We start from the raw sequence: 19,517 nt of genomic DNA, 5'->3' as shown, positions 1-19,517 counted from the left end.
AAACGACATTTCAACGATAATAAACAAATTGTCTTTTATCGGCGATAAGTAAGATGACAGATTTTATTTTCGTTGTCAGACATTCGAGGATGGAAATATATTTTTTTCTATTTCCAAATACGATCGAGAAACAATCTTCACTTATTCTTTTGTTATCTCTTAGTAGATTCAGTGAGTATGTTTACATCTCTCACCATGAGACGTCTGTAACTTGGCATGCAACGGAGTAATTCCGTTTAATCGCTCGCACTCCCCATCCCTGTCCCTCCCACTTTTCTACACCATTACTACATGTTGCGAAGCGAGTACACGGTTCCGCTTAATTAAATACTTCAAGTTTAATTAAACAGTACTCATAAGAGAAAACACAGTGCACGCGGGATAAATAGAATATGTTCAACCGCATGAAACAATATATGTAATTAACCGAAGATATTGCAAGCACGGTGTTGCGTAAATAATAGTATCGCGTCAAGTAACAGCTATTTATTTCGCTTATCGCTTAATTAACTATTCCCGATCGGCGGCTGCAATGCTATTAGTACGATTTATGTTCGGCCACTATCACTTTGTACGTAAATATACCCTAATACCAATACATACGGATTTCACCGTGGCATTATGTCACTTATCGAATACGATTAACGTTGTTGGATTAAACGTAAATCACGAAATCTTTTTCAAAGAAAATCATTATTTTTCGTAGACAATACGTTGAAACATAATAGTTATACGTGGTAATGTTCTATACACGTAGTATAAATCAGCGAAGCGAATAAAACAATAAAAATGGTCGATGCCCTAGAGTATATCGAATACGAAATACGTTAGCCCATCCAGCCGATATCCCCGGAGCCACATTAATTTGCCGAAGTTACATTATTTTGGGAGAACGGCTCGCGTACGCGTTCTGAATTTATCGGTTAGTTAACGCCGTGCAGGATTTCATAGAGAAGCCGCTTGGATAACCGTACAAGATACTCGATCGATTATATTTCGTTGTTGATTGATCCTACAGGTGATTCAAAACTACTTGTATTATAATTCAAACTTCTACATATATGTATATATATATACATATATATATATATTTTTTTTTTGTAAAAAAAAAAAAATCAAAAAAACGAAATCGTATGTTCACGGACTGTGTGAAGACTGAAAAATGTCAACGAATGGTCATCGTCGAGTACTTTTCTTGCTTTCTTAACTAAAATTCTCTCTCTCTCTCTCTCTTCTTCTCCTTCTCTCTCTCTTTCTCTCTCTTTCTTTATTGAGTTTACCAGTAAAAGGTTTCCCTTGCTTTCGTCGACATACCAAAGACACCGCATATGTGTCTTTGCGACTCGACTTTCAAAAGATTCTAACAGAGTGTAAGAGTAAGAAAGATAGAGAGAGAGAAAGAGAGAGAGAGAGAAAGAGAGAGAGAGAGAGAGATATGGTAGAAAATGTAACCTCGGGTGGATGTAATCTCGGGAAATGGTGAGAAACGAGATGATTTGTAAAGGAACTTACGAAAAAAGACTTACATGCGACCGAATTGCAATGAAATCGTATCTGTAGCGATGTATTTACGTAAATGAGTCTAATAAATGTAACGTATTTCTTTTGGAGGTCTTCTTTTTCGTTTGTTTTTTTTTTTGTACGATTTCATAAGTGTCCTTCACATTTGTCCTTTGTTACATCTGTCCCTTAGATTGTCCTTTACATCTCTAACATTTTTAGAAGAACACCTTTGCTACTATCCAACGTCGACGAAGACATTTTTCGCAAGTAAAAAATAAAAAAAAGAAAGACTAACGAGAAAAGAGACAACGGTTTGAGGTACAAAAGAAAAAGATTTCCTTCTTCTTTTTTTTTTTTTGGCTTGTCTCCCACATTCTTCTGTTTCTTCTTTGTGCGCCTTTCGTCTTCTAAGTTCTTTCTCTTTATGTTCGTTTCGCTTCGTTCTTTCAAAAACACCGCAGCAAGGATGTTTCCGACGAGAAATGTTTAAGTGAACTCACGCGTAAAGGATAAATACTTCAAATATATAGATCTCGTAGAAACATTGGGAAGAGTTACATATGATGATAAAGATAAGTAATATAAAAAAAATAAATAAATAAATAAATAAATAAATAAATAAAAATAAATAAATAAATAAAAAATTTTATTACAATATTACCATGTTGTGGACTTGGAATTTATAATATCATAAGCAGACTATTTGTAAGCATTTTCATTAAACAATTCAATGTGTATTAATAAAAGATGAAAAAGAAAATAATATAAATGAGATATAACAATCAATGTGTACTTAATACGAATGTGTGTGTGAGTAAATGTGTGTGTGTGTAAATGTGTGTGTAAGTATCTTACGCAATTGTATGTATTAACTCTTTCATCGTTTCACAAAAATCCATATAATGATTTAAGAATATCCGAGTCACAGGAGCTTCAAGTATTTGAGTTTAAGTTCTCATTATATGGTAACTGTATATCCAAGCTGAGAAAGGAGAAATACGTTATCCAGAGTGCTTGGGAGTACCGTTAATTAACAGTGTTGTAATAAGGGATATTAAGATTTCATGCACCTCTTGAGACGACAAAGAAAACTTTGAAAAACGAGCTACGTATTATTTTTTTTTTCTTTTATCTCTTTTTTCGTAGTTACAACTTTTTTTTTTTTTTTTTTTTTTTTTTTTTTTACTAACAATTCCTACGAATCTTAATCACACAATCACGAGCAAAATATAATCGAATTATATTATTGAAAGAGCAAAAATATTCTCATTGTTAATAATTGGTGTTTATTGATTTTCAAATTATTTTAGAACATTTTCTAAATAGAGAATTAGTCTATTTTGAGAAATCAATTAATGAATAATCGATTAACAAGAAATGTTTCTGGAAATCAATTTATCTATTTATTTATATAATATATCTCCCCTATTTCTTGATTTCTTATAGTTATATAAATAGTATGCCGATAGAACAAAATAAATATAGTTATCAATTGGGTCCATTGCTAATGAAATCCAGGTGCCTAATAAAATATAAAAGCGAGAGACTCTCACTCTTTAATAATGAGATACATGTGGAATCATAATTTCTGATCGAGAGTAGATGTTCTCGATACGAATCGCTGAACTTCTCTTTGCTCTTGGGAATAGTCGTTTCGAAAAGTAAGTGATCCCGTCGGACGAAAAGCGATAATAGTAACTAGATTCAAATCGATTTGAGAACGAGTAGCAAACAGCTCGTCCTCGAAGTTATTATATGGCTCTCAGAGATCTAAATCGTATTACTGTACCATCATCTTGCGTAGATTTGATTTATTGTAACGTTGTAATGTTACAATAAACCAAGTCAAATATACCAAATCAAATATACCATTATCAAATAAATCAAGTTAAAAAGTAAAATTGAAAGAAATTAATCACTTAGTTTTAATTTAATATTCAATCGTTTACTTTTTCATTGGTGTGTAACTTTCATAATTATAAAAATTTCTGATTATATATGTATATACATATACATTTTACATGAAAATTGCTCGCGTATAATCATACACCATTCGTTATAAAATTCATATAAATGTCTATACCTCTTATCTCGTTTATATAAAGGCTCTTGTTCTCTTTATATAAAAAAAAAAAAAAAATTAGTGAGATCAGCCTTCTGCCTCACATATCCAGGAACCGATTCTTTATTTATTTCACACTGATATTATTGGAGATAATGTAATCGATTCTCAGGCTTAAAATTTTCCGAATCGATTGTTCAATTATTTTTGTAATATTATTGCGAATAGTCTCTCTCCGTGACAAAGGATCTAAGAATTACACATTTCACATCTGCTACCCTCTGCATCTGCTTCCCTGCCAATGTATTATTCGTTGTTATGATGATGTCAGTCCCTTGGCCTTAATTCCTACGGACCAATACTTCATTCGTCTATCTTTATTATAAACACAAACCGTGATGGGAAAGTGTAGATTACAAGAGCGATGTAATAGAAGATCTCTGACTCATATGTAATAAATATGTCTCATGGTTCTTAACTTTATATCAATCTGCCCGTACCTAGGCAATAGTGAGATTCCATAGTTCTAGGATCCACTAACCAATTTTGTATTTATTGCTCAATCCAAAAATCTTGCTTTTGATTAACAAATTGAATTCGACAAATAGAAGATTATACATTTTTCTTGGCTAGGTTTATGTAATAATTGCGATACATATTTGAATCCTATTGGAGTCGGGTAACATCTTGATCGAATATTAAGTATTAATCGATCTTTATACGCGAAATATTACGCTTGTGTTAAATTAAAAAATTATCGTATCGTACTGATTCTCGTAGAATTAATACGAAACATCTAAACTAGAGACGTTGTTGTAAATATTAAAGAACCCGATTTAGCGATGTCTGACGATTGCATTATAAAGGAAGATCAATTCTGTAGAACAAATACTTGTCTATCTACTTATAGATAAAAAATGTATATTTACTAAATATCCAATTTCTATCTCGAATTCTTCCAACCGGTTTCCTTTAGTCATGAATCCATTTTCTCTTGGACTATAAGAAATTAATCAGTTGCATTCGAGTAAAGCCAAATTACGTTTATTTAACATAAAAGGTAAAATGAAAAAAAAAAAACGATTATAATTTTCTTCTTGAACATATCATTATTGAATTCTCAAACTTTGCGAATGTCTTTTCACAAAAAGTTAGAGATTCTTTACGAAAACCACTATTATCTACAAGTTCGATATTAAGAGAAGTATAGTGTCATGTATGCACATAGTTACATAGGAAAGGGGCGCATCACCTTCATTTTCTTCTTCCTTCATAGTTTCGTCTACTTTTACTTCTAGGATCTCGTTTGTGCCTATTTACTTTGCGAAACTTCAGACCCTTACGTAAGGTTCTCTAAAGTTACTACGACATGGAGGAAGTCATCTAGAGAGTGAGAGAAGAATAGATTCCATCATACAGTGCTGAATTTGCTTTGACGGATTTAAATCAAGTCTTTGGTTAATGAATCGTGGTTATTAACTTTCTTTCTTTCTAGAAACGAAACAATCGTTCGAACATTCATCCGCAAGATTCGTTAAGAGTAAAGAAGATGAAAAATAAAAAAAATTGCGAGAGAGAGAGAGAGAGAGAGAGAAAATCGATCGATCTCGAACGAACGTAAAAGAGAAAAATGGTATCTCTCTGTGAAATCCCCTTGTAAAGAATCTGAAAAATTGTCTCGTTCTTTGATTCGGTAATCTCTTTCTCCCGTTCTAATTTCTAGAACATTTCTGGTTGCTATTGTTATTCCAACTATGTCTTCGTTGTTTTCTTCACCGCTTTCTCTTCGTCTTAACTCGAAGATTTTTTAATCGTGTTGAGTCTTCGTCGGACGCTTTACCTTCGACGTATCCAATTTAACTTTTCGTCGTCGACTCTCTTCGTTCGTTCCGGATGAGACAATAAGAATTTTTTTCTTTTCCACTCTATCTCTCTCTCTCTCTCTCTCTCTCTCTCTTTCTGCCTCTCTCTCTCTTTATTTCTCTTTCTTTTTCTTTTTCTTTTTCTTTCTCTTACGCATACACGAGAAACAGAGCAAGAAAGAGACAGAGAGAGAGAATGAGAGAGAGAGAGAGAGAGAGAGAGAGAGAGAGAGAGTGAGTGAGAAAACAAGAGAGCTTCCAAACTAAATCGGTTGACAAGAAGAAAGAGCTCGCGAAACTTTCGTCATCCGCTTATCTTTTCCGCAAAAATGTCTCACCGACTACTAAAATCGTTTTCTTCCGGCAATTAATCAAATAATATATATAATATATATATAATATATATACATATATATATATATATATATTTGATTATTTAAAAAAAGAGAAAAAGAGAAAGAGAGAGAGAGAGAGAGAGAAAAAGGAAAAAAGAGAAACGAAACTGGACGTCGCGGAAGGTCGCTTAATTAGCAGAGAAATAATTTCTCGGTCATTAAGCAAGCGGCCGTTTCGGTAAAGGAGGCGAGAGAATATGAATTGTCTAGAACTCCAAGAGAAGACAATGGCTAGGCCACGTCGTCTCTGATGTATGGAGGGAAGACAATAACGAGAGTGGGATCGACCTCTCTTATCTTCATCCTTTCTTTTCTCCCTCTCTATCTCTCTCACACACTATTCTTATTTTTATTCCTCAAAGAGACAGTTAGTGAGATTTTTATATTACCAAATTCTAATCATTCGTTATTACGATTTTAAAGATATATATATATATATATATATATGTATAATAATGTCTCTAGTGTGATATTATACTTACCGAAATATACATTCTCTTAAAATCAAAGGCTTCATTTTATGACACTTGTTGAAATAACATGTAGACGGAAAGAGAAAAGAGAAAAGTGAGAGAGAAAGAGAGAAAGAAAAAGAGAGAGAGAGAGAAAGAGAGAGAAGAAAAGAGATGGTGAAAGTAAAGGAGAAAGATAAAGTGACAGAAGGGTAGGAAGCATGCACGGGGGACATGCGAAAGAGCTCTCACGATTATTACCTTTACGAAAACTACGAGAGCAGGTGCAAGTGCGAGGCACGCCATCTTGCATCCGTATCTGATATACGAGCAAGCTGGAAGATTCCACGCGGCAGTGCTTGCGTTTCCTTGTCTTCTCCCGCTGGATATAACATGAAAGTCCTTGAGAATTGTAAATGTTTCATCGTCTCTTCTCTCTCTCTCTTTCTCTCTCTCTCTCTTTCTTTGTCTCTCTTTCTTCAGCTTTCTGAACTAATAATTTTCCATCCCTACGTTCATTCGTTTTGAAAAACGAAAGACGAAACTGTTGCACGATATGACAATTTGTCAATCTAATTAGATAAAATGTAGCTAGGGATTATTGATAAAAAAGAAAAAATAAGAATTAGAATCACTTGTAAGATATTAAAAACTGTACATAGTCTTCAAGCGTATCAACGTTATCAATGAAAGGAAACTGGTGAAACCCTTTTTAACGCTTTTATAAAAACTTGGATCCTTCGCTAAAACGGCGGCTTGAGTTTCCATAAAGCGATTTACGAGGACCGCAGATTTACCGTATATGAAATTACGCGTCCCACGCTTTTTCACTGTATGTTCCTCCTGACTTACAGCGCTTCGAAATACTCATTTTTCGTCGTTAACACTCCGGTTCGTTCGCGCGAACGAAACGACCTTCGTTCTCGTGATATTCTCTATTTCCTCGTACCGTGCGGTAAAATGAAGAAAAAAAAGTGGCTCGATATCGAACCAACAACGATGAAGGTTTTGTTGGAAAAAAATAAATGAGAGGCAGAGAGAGAAAGAGAGAAAGAGAGAGAGAGAGAGAGAGAGAGAGAGAGAGAGAGAGAAAGAGAAAGAAAGAGAGAAAATCACGTCACGTTATGCACGCGACGCATTTCAAAACGCGTTACGCGATCGAACAGATTCGTCGAAACGCCGCTGGATGACACCAACCGATTCCATTCTGTTCATTCTCTCTTTTTCTAGCTATCGTTTTGCTCGTTGGAACGACGCTCGTTGACGGAATTCTCTCCTCGCTCCACGGCAAATATGAATTTAATGGCGGCCGAGGGGAAAGTACGAATTGCATACTACGTAGGACGACCGTGTTGAAATTGCATCGCGCTATTGCTCGAATAAAATCGGCTCTATGCTATCGTTTCGTGCTCTACTGATGAGAAAAAATCACTCTGACGGCGCATAAAAGTTCTAAAGTGGATACGGATGCATGTTTCCGTCTACTCATAGTTGCTTTTCTCTCGTAGCTAAGTGACTCCCTATTAATACTATACTGTTGAAGTTTCATTGACAAAAATTTATGATTATTCTGTTTTTCTTTCTTCTATCTAATACGTTTATCTCGATATAAACGTTAATAGAAATTTAACGCGGTCGAATAATTCTTCGATTTATCGATGTTAAATCTTCGTATCGTAACGTAGCTTCTACGAAACATAAATAAAGATTCTATCGAATAGAAACTACCGATTCGAATTGTATTTTGTGAATGCTATTCATATTTTTTTATATGTTTACGATTGCTGGGAATTCGTCATTCTTGCAAGATATACTACTTTTTTTTTTTTATTTTTTTTTAGATATTTACGCTTTATATCAAAATCCTATTAACGTATAGCTCTTGACACAATCTAGGTTTTATTATCGTGCGCTTTCTCAAAATCAGATTTTCTTTGGAACGATCGAGTTTGTAGGAAACTACCGAGCTCTTCGTCAATCCATAGAACTTGCCAAAAATCCATTATTCTCCCTTTCCACGCTACAACTTCCTTCATCTTCCTAGAGATTTCCTCGTTTGCAGGGCGTCCTACGTCTATTGGGAAGTAAAGTGGCAGCATGCTTCGAACAAAATCGGTTATCTCAGCTCTATCTGTAAGGAGAGATCCTGCAAGTAGAAGGATTTTACGAACGGGTCTGGTACAAAAAGGTCCTACTGAGATTAAATTCAATTGGGTGGATTAAACGCGAGCACGATCGTGCCGTAAATTCCCAGTCTCTCCTTCTCCTCACTCAAATGCTTCCTCCCTTTCTCTCTAAATACTATTAGAAGTCTAGCATCTAGTAGTAGATAGTAGTGTATACGGGGAAGCAAAAAGTTAGCACACAAGAGAATCTTTGAGGACTTTATCGCGCGTTGCTAGCATATAAATAGAGGGTGGGAGAGAGAGAGAGAGAGATAAAATGAAAAGAGAAAAGAAGGTTAAGTTTTATAAGATATGGAAAAAGAAGAAGGAGGATTAGATGAACGGTAGAAACGAAAATAGATTCATCTGTGCTCGGCGAAGGTTCCTTTCCTAGGAGCTACCGGCAACGAATGAGCTTACAAGCCTCTCCGACAGAAGTTGGGCATTGTGGCCATGTTAGGATTTCCCTTGCGAGGCGTACGTTACGTTAAGTTACGTTACGTTACGGTGCACCATGAAATATGCAACGCTATCTGCTACCGTGGCCGCAACACTCTGGCGATCCACACCCTATTTCCAAGCAGCCGAGAGCCAGCCACCCTCTGCTCATCCTCTGACCACTAGCTATCCTGCTCTACCGCATAGATACCTCCACTCGACTCAGCTCATGCTATTCCTCTCTTAGCCCGGTTCCTTCGAATCAAAGACGACCTCCTTTCCTTCAAGATTCCGAAATACATCTCCTGAGATCGAATCGATATATCGATTACCTATGTATGTACTACTACTATGTACAAACTAATTTTCTCCATCGACGCGATTGCTCACACTGTACTCCTTCTCTCGGTCGATCGAGCAAATCGACGCATCGCGTTTGCTCGCGCGACGCAATTAACATCGACGAGAAGCAAGCTCGACTGACCTAACGAGCTCGAGTATGCAAGCATTTCCTATCGAGCTGCAGAAGCTCATGTAAATCGTATGTCTCTCTCTCTCTCTCTCCCCCCCCCTCTCTCTCTCTCTCTCTCTCTCTCTCTCTTACATACACACACATACAGATCCAAACACAAACACAAATGTTCTGTCTCCTACGACTCTCGTAACGCGCTGCTGCAGCTGGCAACAGATAAGGGCGCAGTCTATAAATTAATTAGTCCAACTCTCTAAGACCCAAAAGCCGCATGCGCATAGGACCTATCTAAATCTGCATTAAGCTACCTACCAGCCTAGACAAAATTTACAGCGTCGCTTTGCTCGCTATTCTTCAACTCCCTTCCTTCCAAAATGTAAGATTCGATCGTAGAATCCTTCCTTCTTTTAATTTCGATAAAATTTGTAAAAAGGATTAAAGGAAACCGAAGAGACATTGGTATTCTCTAAAAAAAAAAAAAAGTATTCAGAAAAGCTCATAAGGATTTTTCTCATCATTTCTATTTCTCCGAGCCAACCACGGGAATTTATGAATGCCTTCTGGATTACGAATATCTCCGGTATGCACGAATATAAGGTATTACAAGACTAAGAAGACGTTCCTGAAAAATGTTCCACCCTTCTCATTCCCCGGATCCTCCCCCAAGAACCGATCTTCTCCCTTCTTCTGTGTCGGACATATTCATTTTATCGCGGATATCCATCACTACACGAGACGTTCCCGTAATCCGTGACTTAAATCGTGCTGACAGCTTCCAACGTTTTGCTCGTTCAACGTCATTAATGTGGATATACATAAATTAACGTAGATATGAGCATTAACAAAAAATATGGACTATGGTATTGCGAGAAAAATAAATTACGGCGACTGGAAAAAAATTCAGACTTTCTTTTTTCTTTTTTTCTTTTTCTTTTTTCTTTTCTTTTCTTTTCTTTTTTTTTCTTTTTTTCTTTCTTTCTTTATGGTAATAAAAGCGAGAAAAATCCAATGTGAAATAAGACAAAGAATACTATAGAGCAAATTTGCAGGTAGAAATAGAGAATAAATTAGCGACCGTTTATCTTGGGTAATTGTAAGTAAGCGATTCATTACGTTGAAACGTTCAAAGTTAAACTTCGTTTACGTTTTTGCTTCCGCTGAGCTTTCGTATTTTCTGTCTTTTAAAATTTTTCTTCGCCCAACGAGTGCATGAACGAAGAACAATTTTTTTTTTATTTTCTAATAATAATATTACGTATACCACATTGTCAAAGGATTATGTTTCCTTTGTTTTTGTTTTCGTTATACATTCGATATTATTCGCAAAGTAATCGAAAGAAAGTGAAAAAATATAAAAAAGAAAAAAGAAAAAAGAAAAAAAAAAAAAGCAGAATAGTCGCTGAATTTCTAGCATATTTCTCGCTCGTTTCCTTCGAGTAGGTAGACATTAAAGGGGAAAACTATAGTTTGCTCTTCCGCTCGAAAGGAGTTCGCATATCCCAGCTGACTCATATTGTGTAGGACGTTTAATGGCGCAGTAAATTCTGACGTTGCCGGCTAGGTACTCTTTTCTTTTTTTGCACAAGCTAACGGCGCTTTAAGGGAGCCGTTCGAGCGAACATTAAAAATGATGTAACGGACTCGACGTAAGCGTTACAACCAGTTCCGCGATCTTAATGTTCCGCGACGGAAAAATAACTTGATTCCACGCTGTTGCTTCATCGAAGAAACTGACTCTTCCTTTCGGAATCTTACGTGATATTTTCTTATAGTAGTGATAAAAAGAAAAGAGAATTTCTTATCGAACTACATATGTATATATATATATATATATATCTATCTATCTAGCTATCTCTATGTTTTGTAGTGTGAAAAGCGAGAGAATCAATTCGAAGAGATAGAGAAATAAAAGGATCGAAAAGAGAATACAATAGTAGTATCTTTGTAAAGAGCTCGTCAATCTCCCACTGCTCCTATGAATATATGTGAGGACTTTGATATGTAAGATAGTCTCGCGAAGAGGACACGAGATAACGCGAGGAGTTGTGCCGATATAGTACGGAGAGCTAGAAGGAATAAATTTAAATATCGTCCGACTCCTTTGATATGTTAACAAGACCCGGTTCTAACCTAGGGTGGGCTGGCCGAAACGACCACGGTAAAATTCTTTGATAGCGATATCATCCTTCAACGTTTTTCTATTCTTTTCTTTTCTACCTTCTCCCAACTCTCGTTCTGGCTCATACTACTCGTGTATTATTTCTGCCCTTTATGTTTAAGAGCTCGCCCGTCCCGCGATTTATGTTTTCTGTGCCGTCGCTTTCCACCTGTGCACGAATATATGTAAATGTTATCCTATGGAACGAGCAGAGGAGCTTTCTTTTCTCTTCTATCTAGGTACAACCTCGCACCATCCCTTTCTACTCTTTTTCATCCCCTATCCGTCTTTTGCCGTCTCTCTATATTCTCCCTTTCCTTTTTTACTATTTTGGGAAATGGAATAATAAGGAAAAAAAAAAATAAGGGTAAGAATGGGTATTAGAAACGAGATTATTAGCTTCCTCCTTTTTGAATACAATTTATATAAATTTCCATTTTCTTTTTTTTTTTTATCCTCGCTTTATCGTCATTATTATTATTATTTTCCTTTATTTTCTCGATATTTTACATCGGGATTTGCCGATGGAACAGATCAAAACCAACTTCCATTCTACTATATGCTTAAATATCTTCGGATTATAGTATATCTATTGATGATTACACTTTTTTTATAATTTTTGTATAACCAGGATATAGTTATATAATGATAATGATGATGATTATTATTATTATTACTATTACTATTATTATTATTATTATTATTATTATTATTATTATTACTATTATTATTATTATTATTATTATTATTATTATTATTATTATTATTATTATTATTATTATTATCATTATTATTATTATTATCATTATTATTATTATTATTTCTTAATTGAGTAACATTTCTTCGTGACACCTTGATTTAGCCTTCGTGCTTGCGTCAACAACGATAGCGAATAAATCAATCTCAACTTTATTTTATCGTCGTATCTTCATCTATTTTTGTTGGAAATTACTCGTTGAAGCGTTACCGTTCGTCGAACCATCCGGATATCGATCTGCTTTACTGCGAGGAGAGAAAAGAGAAGAATTCGTCGCTAATCCTAGCCCATGCTATATCCTCTTGCGTCGCACTGCAGGACTTTTACTCTCGACGAAAAAGTCGAGTCTCGTAAACGAGCAATATCCTGTATATATATATATATATATACATATATACACATTCATATATATATATGTATGTATACATGTACATATGTATACATGTATGTATGTACGTGGCAAGTTACCACTCGAGGATCCATTTGAATATTTAAAGTTATACAGCGCGACACGCACGAAAACTTTGCCTTCTGTAAGAATGCTCCTACGTAAAAGATATATATAGTATATGGCTGTATATGTATCCAAAGGAACGATCTTTTCGAATTTTTCATCGCTTGGTTCTTGCTATCCCATAGCAATTTTTTCTCTCTTTACTTTACTCCTCTCCCACTCTTAACTTCTCTTCCTTCTTCTCTTTCCTCTTACTTGTTCTTCTCGGCACTCTCTTTCTCCTCCTCCTTTTCTTTCCATCCCTTTTAACTTCTTTCAACTTTCTTTCCTCCTGTCCATCATTCTTATATCATTCCACCGTGCAACACTCCTCTCGCGTTATTTCCCTTCCTTCACGACAGACAAAAAAGCGTTTATTCGTCGCACGTCAGACTCTCGGACGTGTCTCTTTCTTTTCCTTTCTTCTTTTCCGTTTCTTTCATTCTTCCTTTCTTTCCCTCTTCATATCTTTATATGCTCTACCACTCGTCACCTCTTTCTCATATGTTCTCACTTTTTTTTACTCTCTTATTCTCTTCTCTTATTCTCTTTCTCTCTCTTATTCTCTTTCTCTCTCTTATTATCTTCTCTTTTTCTCTCTCTCTCTCTTCTTTTCTCTTTATTTTCCTCTCTTTCTCTCCATCTTCCTTTGGGTGACTGATGAAACTCGTAGTCATATAAGTCGGATTCTCGAGATGTACAAAAATACCTATTCCCTAAACTTTGCCTCTTCTTATTTACTGCTCGTACTACGAATAAATGTAAAGAAAATGAAATGATGTTAGATAGGAAGAACTTAAGAAATAAAACCATCTCGTTAGACGATATTAATTAAACTTCTTCAAGCGAAATATTTCGATCAACTAACATGTTAAATTAAAGTAATTAATTTAACAAACATGTTACTACGTTTGAACTTACGAAATTAGTTAAAAGAAATTACGTTTATATAGTATAATTTTGAGATATATATATATATATATATATATATATATATATATATACAAAAATGATACGGTTTGAAAGTAATCAACTTAACTGCATTCTATATGTCAACGTAGTTGAAAAACTTTTCGACAACAAATATACATGAAGATACACACACATGCACACAACACACACTCACACACACATATTCAGTTGATGAGTCTCTCAGAGGTGTCATTCAATCCGTACGAACTCGTCAATTCTCGTCGAAAAGGTATACCTGTACCATAGTATGCAATAGTTTGCGATGTTGATGAAGAGGAAGAGGAGAATGAGAACGATCGCTCATTCGTACATATATCCTACGGGTTTCCCCATTTACGAGCTGACGAGAAATTGACACTTCCAGGAACGATGTCGAAATATCGGTTATTTTCGTTTCCGCGCCAAATATTTCGCGTAGTCACGCGATCTCAATGCATGCGCATACATATACACGAATACGCGCGTGCGCGCACACGCACACGCACGCACGCACTCATGGACACATACCTATATACAACTCTTGACAGATTCCTCCTGCGATTTACACGTAACCGCTTCTGAAACGTTGCATCGCGCAAATCGATAATAGGTTTTCTTCTTCCTTTCTTTCTTATTCCTTTTTTCCTTCATAGAATTGAACAGAATTTCACTGTCTTTTTTTTTTTTTTTTACTATTTTACAGTTTGGACAGACAACAACCCTTCACTTTTCAATTGGGCGTTGGCCAGGTGATTAAAGGATGGGACCAAGGTTTGTTGAATATGTGTGTAGGTGAAAAAAGGAAGTTGGTCATCCCACCGGAACTTGGTTATGGTGATACTGGAGCTGGAAACGTTATACCTGGAGGTACAATAATAATTCCTAATCAATGATATTATTTAATAAACGATTTAAACTTATAAGTGAAGAGTAATCGTCACTCGTTCGTTCATTATTTTTAATGGATAGAATATAGTTTAGCCATTTGAAATTTTTAAACGTTGGATATATCAAAGATCGCCGATTGTATAAATATGAATAAATGAAATCGAGGAAACATTACAGTACTACCAGCTTACTGGATGGAAGAAGACCGTTAGGATCGAGATGGGAGTCCAAAATGCAATTGCATGAAAATCCAATAAAGCTTCGCCCGTTAAATGGGACACCGTTGTCCATGATCGTTCGTTCGAATCGACAGCGATGCACGCTTCGTTTATTTTTAAGATAGCTACGCTCGTAAAAGAACGAAGCTTCTCATTTTCGATACGTTGCGGACTAGTCGTGTACGTAGCAATTTTATGAGTCCTACGAGAGGTCAAGAAAAAACTTAAAATTTACTTTATAAAGTCGTAATGTATATATATATATATATATACATATATATATATATATATACATATATATATATATATATATATATGTACATACTTTACATGCTTCGGTTAACGTTATATCGTAAATTAGTTTTACATAAAAAAAAAAAAAAAAAAAAAAAAAATAGAAAAGAAAGAAAAAGACAAATAAGCAGGAATATTGATTTTTTCTATACAAATACTCTTCGAACGATGTGAAACTCCATACGTTTGTTAATTCCGCTCGTTTGAGCGGGAAATAATTAAACGGCATATTTCATTAGTACCGCTTTAATCGCGACGGTCGATTCCATAATTAATAGCGGAACATGCATTAATCGAACGGCGACAGTTCGTTAGCTCTCGGCCAAATATTCCATTAACTGCTACCGAGATTTGGACATTTTTATAGAAATCTATTAACGATAGATTTCGTATAAAAGAGTTTGCCATTAGAGAAATTCATTCATATCCATCGAACGAACAATGGTTCGTTCGATGGATATGAATATGGAAAATGATACTATTCAATATTTAACGCATAATTATATTCTATAGAAATCAAAACAATAGTATCAACGATATCTTAATTATGTAGTAATTATATTATTATTTTATTATACAAAGAGTAAATGAAATAAATGAATATTTTCGATCCTACATACTTCAATGTTAACAACAATAACAGCGACAAAATGCATTTTTTTTTTTTTACTCTTTTCTTATCAAGCTCGATTTCTCGTTAGTGATGTTTATCGGTATTGTCTAAGGAAAATAAATTAAAGTAATAACGGTAATAAGAGTTATCGGATATCAGATTTATAAACAAGAGTTACGGTCAATATTGACCACTACCGAGCAAAACGTTGTACCATTTTTTCTCAGGATTTTTCTATAGCACCTGACTCTCTTCTCTCGTTTTTTCCCCACTCTTTTTGTCCAGCTCGCTTCACTAAGCTACTTCGATTTATTCTACGTGTACGTGCACCTAAACGTCTATATATGTACAGTTTCATATATGTACGTATGAAATGTGCAAAACGTGCAAAAAAAAAAAAATAGGATTTCGACGCGAGACAGAAGAATCGATAGCCCATAGAAATGATTTACGAGGATGCACTTGCTAGGAGGTAGGACAGATTGTCATATATAATACTTTCGGCAAAGAAATCTCATAAAAAGTCGACCGAATCACGACTTATGATCTTATTTTGATCAACGAATTATCTTGTTCCTATATTTCAACTTATTATATTTAACAACTCTATGATCGTCCGTTCCAAAGATGTTTCAGGGAAGAGGATTCTTATCTCCCACTCCCATCCCCACTCCCTTTTGTCGTATACATTTTGTGTTTCTTTTATAATTCAATGGGGTTTCGAATCAGAACTTTCGATTGGCAATCAGCGATCGATTCGAAAAGAGAAAACTTCAAAGCTATGAGAATGGAATGAAATTTTAGTTGACGTATGTACGAATGAATGGATGAACAGATAAAACAAAAAAAACAACGAACTATTCGATAAATGTTCAACGTCGCGAATCGGAAACTCTGTTATACCTATCGGATATACCTACATACATATATACATATGTACGAGACTTTACATCGTGAACGGAAAAATTGCTGACAGCGACGTATTGGATTTTGATCGGATTTCGGCCAATCAACGAGGTCGAGTCAGACGGAGTCTTTCCCTCAAAACGACAGAATCGTAATGTACGAGATATAACATCAGATGATTCTGATAAAAACATTACGTTCGATATTACTTTTTTTTTTTATCCCTTTGTTAAATTTTATGAATGACATTTAGAAGCGTTTATTAGTATCAAAGAGGAAATAAATATTTCATTAACGAATCGAAACATTCGATTACAGGTGCCACCTTGACGTTCGATGTTGAACTCATCAATATTAGCGATTCGCCACCAACCGCAAACGTCTTCAAAGAGATCGACGCTAACGACGATAAGCAACTCTCCCGCGAGGAGGTGAGAGCAATGGCAAGATCATTTTCATTTTCTTTTCATCTTGGGTGTTGGTCGACTAATCAACGAACGATCATCCTTTGTCTCTTATAAAAAGATTTAATAACAAATGAAATCGATCGAATAATTTTAACAAAATTGATTCGGTATCTTACAATGTTCATTTTAAGTTGAAAACTTGATACTTATCAATCGATGTCATTATCGATTATTAAAGAGTATATATTTTATTCATGAAACTTGTTTATTCGTTAATACAGGTCAGCGAATATCTAAAGAAACAAATGATCGAAGCGGAACAAGGTAGTCCTGGTGACAACGAGGAAGTAAAAAAGATGCTGGCCGACCACGACAAACTTGTCGAAGAGATTTTTCAACATGAGGACAAAGATAGGAATGGTTTCATTTCTCACGAGGAATTTAGTGGGCCGAAACACGACGAACTTTGAAGACTCTTCGCATTGGTCTATTTTCTCGAGCAACACGTCTCTTGGTCGTTCGTGGCAAATTTTAAAACTTCCAACGACTCCTTTAGTACGTCATCCTGTCTCCCTGGAATTTTGTCAACGACGACAACAATGACGACGTCTTCGCGTCTAAGAGAATTTTAAAGAACAAAAACAACAACAATAATAAAAAAAAAAAAAAGAATAAACAGAAAATAGTTTACAATCGGAACGAAGAAGCCAACAATTTTGTTCAAGTCCCCCAAATGTTTATCGATATGACGTAAAGTCGCGACGGCTGAGATGATCTTTACCAGCTAACCGTCTTAGATAAATTTTTGCTCGAGTGATCGCACTACGATATACATATGCATATACTTACGAATAAATATATATATAAATAATTGCGTGTACGCGTGCGTGTGCGAGTGGGTGAGTGTACGCGCCTGTGAGTGATCAAAAGAAAGTGTCTTTTTTCTACACGATCGTAAATGTTAGCGTTAATTAATCGCAACAGTATACGGTGTATCAAATCACAAACAACCGTAACTATGTCGTCAAAATATGTCCGCGAACTGTCCACGTTCTTCTCTTCTTTCTTTTACAATCAACATCATTCTATTCATTTAATATAAAGAATTTCAACGTATATTACAAACTGTTTTATTTCTTTTTATCACGTTTATCAGATTTTATTAAACCGATAATGGTAATTGTCTTTTCTAATTACTTGAAATTGATGATTAATTAATTAATTAGTACGAAAGATATAAGATATCAAATGTATAAGCGTACAAGTGAGAAAAAAGAAAACTGAACCGACTCGTCAATTATTACACGTCATATCTCTATATTACACGATGTACTTACAAATAAATTTCTAGCAATCAATTTCAAGTAGGTAGAAAAAATGTCGAGGTAGGATGATTTATATCGTAAAAGGAGCTTCCATCGTTTCTTACCGTGAAAGTTTTCGAAGATCGAAAGTGGATAGTTAGTGGAATCATCGTTCCTTCTCCCTCCATGTCTTCTTCGATCCATTTTCAACGATGCACTATTCAATTCTTATTACACTTATCATAGAAAATGAAAGAAAATATCTCGATAATGTGAAATATAATCGAACCTGACACTGTCAGGTTGCAAAGCCAATTCCCGTCGTCGCTATTATTAATGTATTTTAACGAATATGTTTTTATTATTACATTATATTGTATGTTGTTAAAGCTGGACGAAGGTTAATAATAAATCGTGTGTTTTGAGCACAATTTGTTATACACGGTTGTTCATCTTTTTTCGTTAGTTCCTCCCTTTTTTTTCTTGGCAATTTATCAAAATTAAAAAAAATATGCAAAATAAACGTGCGAACTTACCTTATCCTTTTACCTGATACGTTTGAAAGAAAAAAAACAAAAAAGAAAAAATAATAAAAATATAGAAAAATATTTAAAAGATAGGAAATCGATGAGTAAAGAATTTAACATTTTTCATTTTTATTTCAAAAATCATTTACGTTGAGAATTACAGTAATTAATACGTACTTACGACACGATAATGTAATAACAATTAAATTAATTAAATTATTTCTATCACCCGATAAATCACACCGTTACAAATCTTCGTTGTAAAATTCATATCGAAAACGTATCGATTTCAAAAGAGGTTCTTCCTATTTTTTTTTTTTTTTTTTTTTTTTAATAGGCACATAACGAGCCACGGAATCGCTCTTCTTGTTTATTCATTTATTTTTTTTTTTTTATCTTTTTATATATTTTTCTTTCTTATTCATCAAATTTATCCATCGACCGTATGTATAAGCGATTTATATCGTAGCACTGACAAGAAAAAATCGGAAAATTCGTTGAACTAGCACAGGCACGAACAACTTACCCTGTTACGATTATAACCAATGGCAGAATATACAATATTATATATTCAAAGAATATTATTCGCAGAAGTATCAATTAATATTGTTTATATCCGTCACCCTATCTTTCTTTTACCCAAGCCAATTTT

The 19,517-nt window shown here is 34.7% G+C and overlaps 1 protein-coding gene across 2 annotated transcripts in view; it reads left to right on the top strand.

Moving 5' to 3' along the window:
* The window catches only part of Fkbp14 (peptidyl-prolyl cis-trans isomerase Fkb14), a 37,322-nt gene extending 18,544 nt beyond the window's left edge, over nt 1-18,778 (top strand). Inside the window, exons 2-4 of one of the 2 annotated variants that reach the window (XM_085661411.1) lie at nt 14,412-14,575; nt 16,946-17,070; nt 17,316-18,778. In XM_085661411.1, the coding sequence (XP_085517537.1) occupies nt 14,412-14,575; nt 16,946-17,070; nt 17,316-17,504 (478 nt within the window). In that variant the 3' untranslated portion in view covers nt 17,505-18,778. The remainder of the gene's footprint in view (nt 1-14,411; nt 14,576-16,945; nt 17,071-17,315) is intronic. The other variant, XM_035878236.2, reaches the window with a different exon arrangement.
* Nucleotides 18,779-19,517: the final 739 nt, after the last annotated feature.

Source organism: Vespa mandarinia, chromosome 1 (assembly GCF_050613455.1).
Source record: "Vespa mandarinia isolate Hongniang chromosome 1, ASM5061345v1, whole genome shotgun sequence".
Lineage (NCBI taxonomy): Eukaryota > Metazoa > Arthropoda > Insecta > Hymenoptera > Vespidae > Vespa > Vespa mandarinia.
The sequence above is the reverse complement of the archived record's forward strand: the minus strand, read 5'-3'. Positions and strand labels throughout refer to the sequence as shown.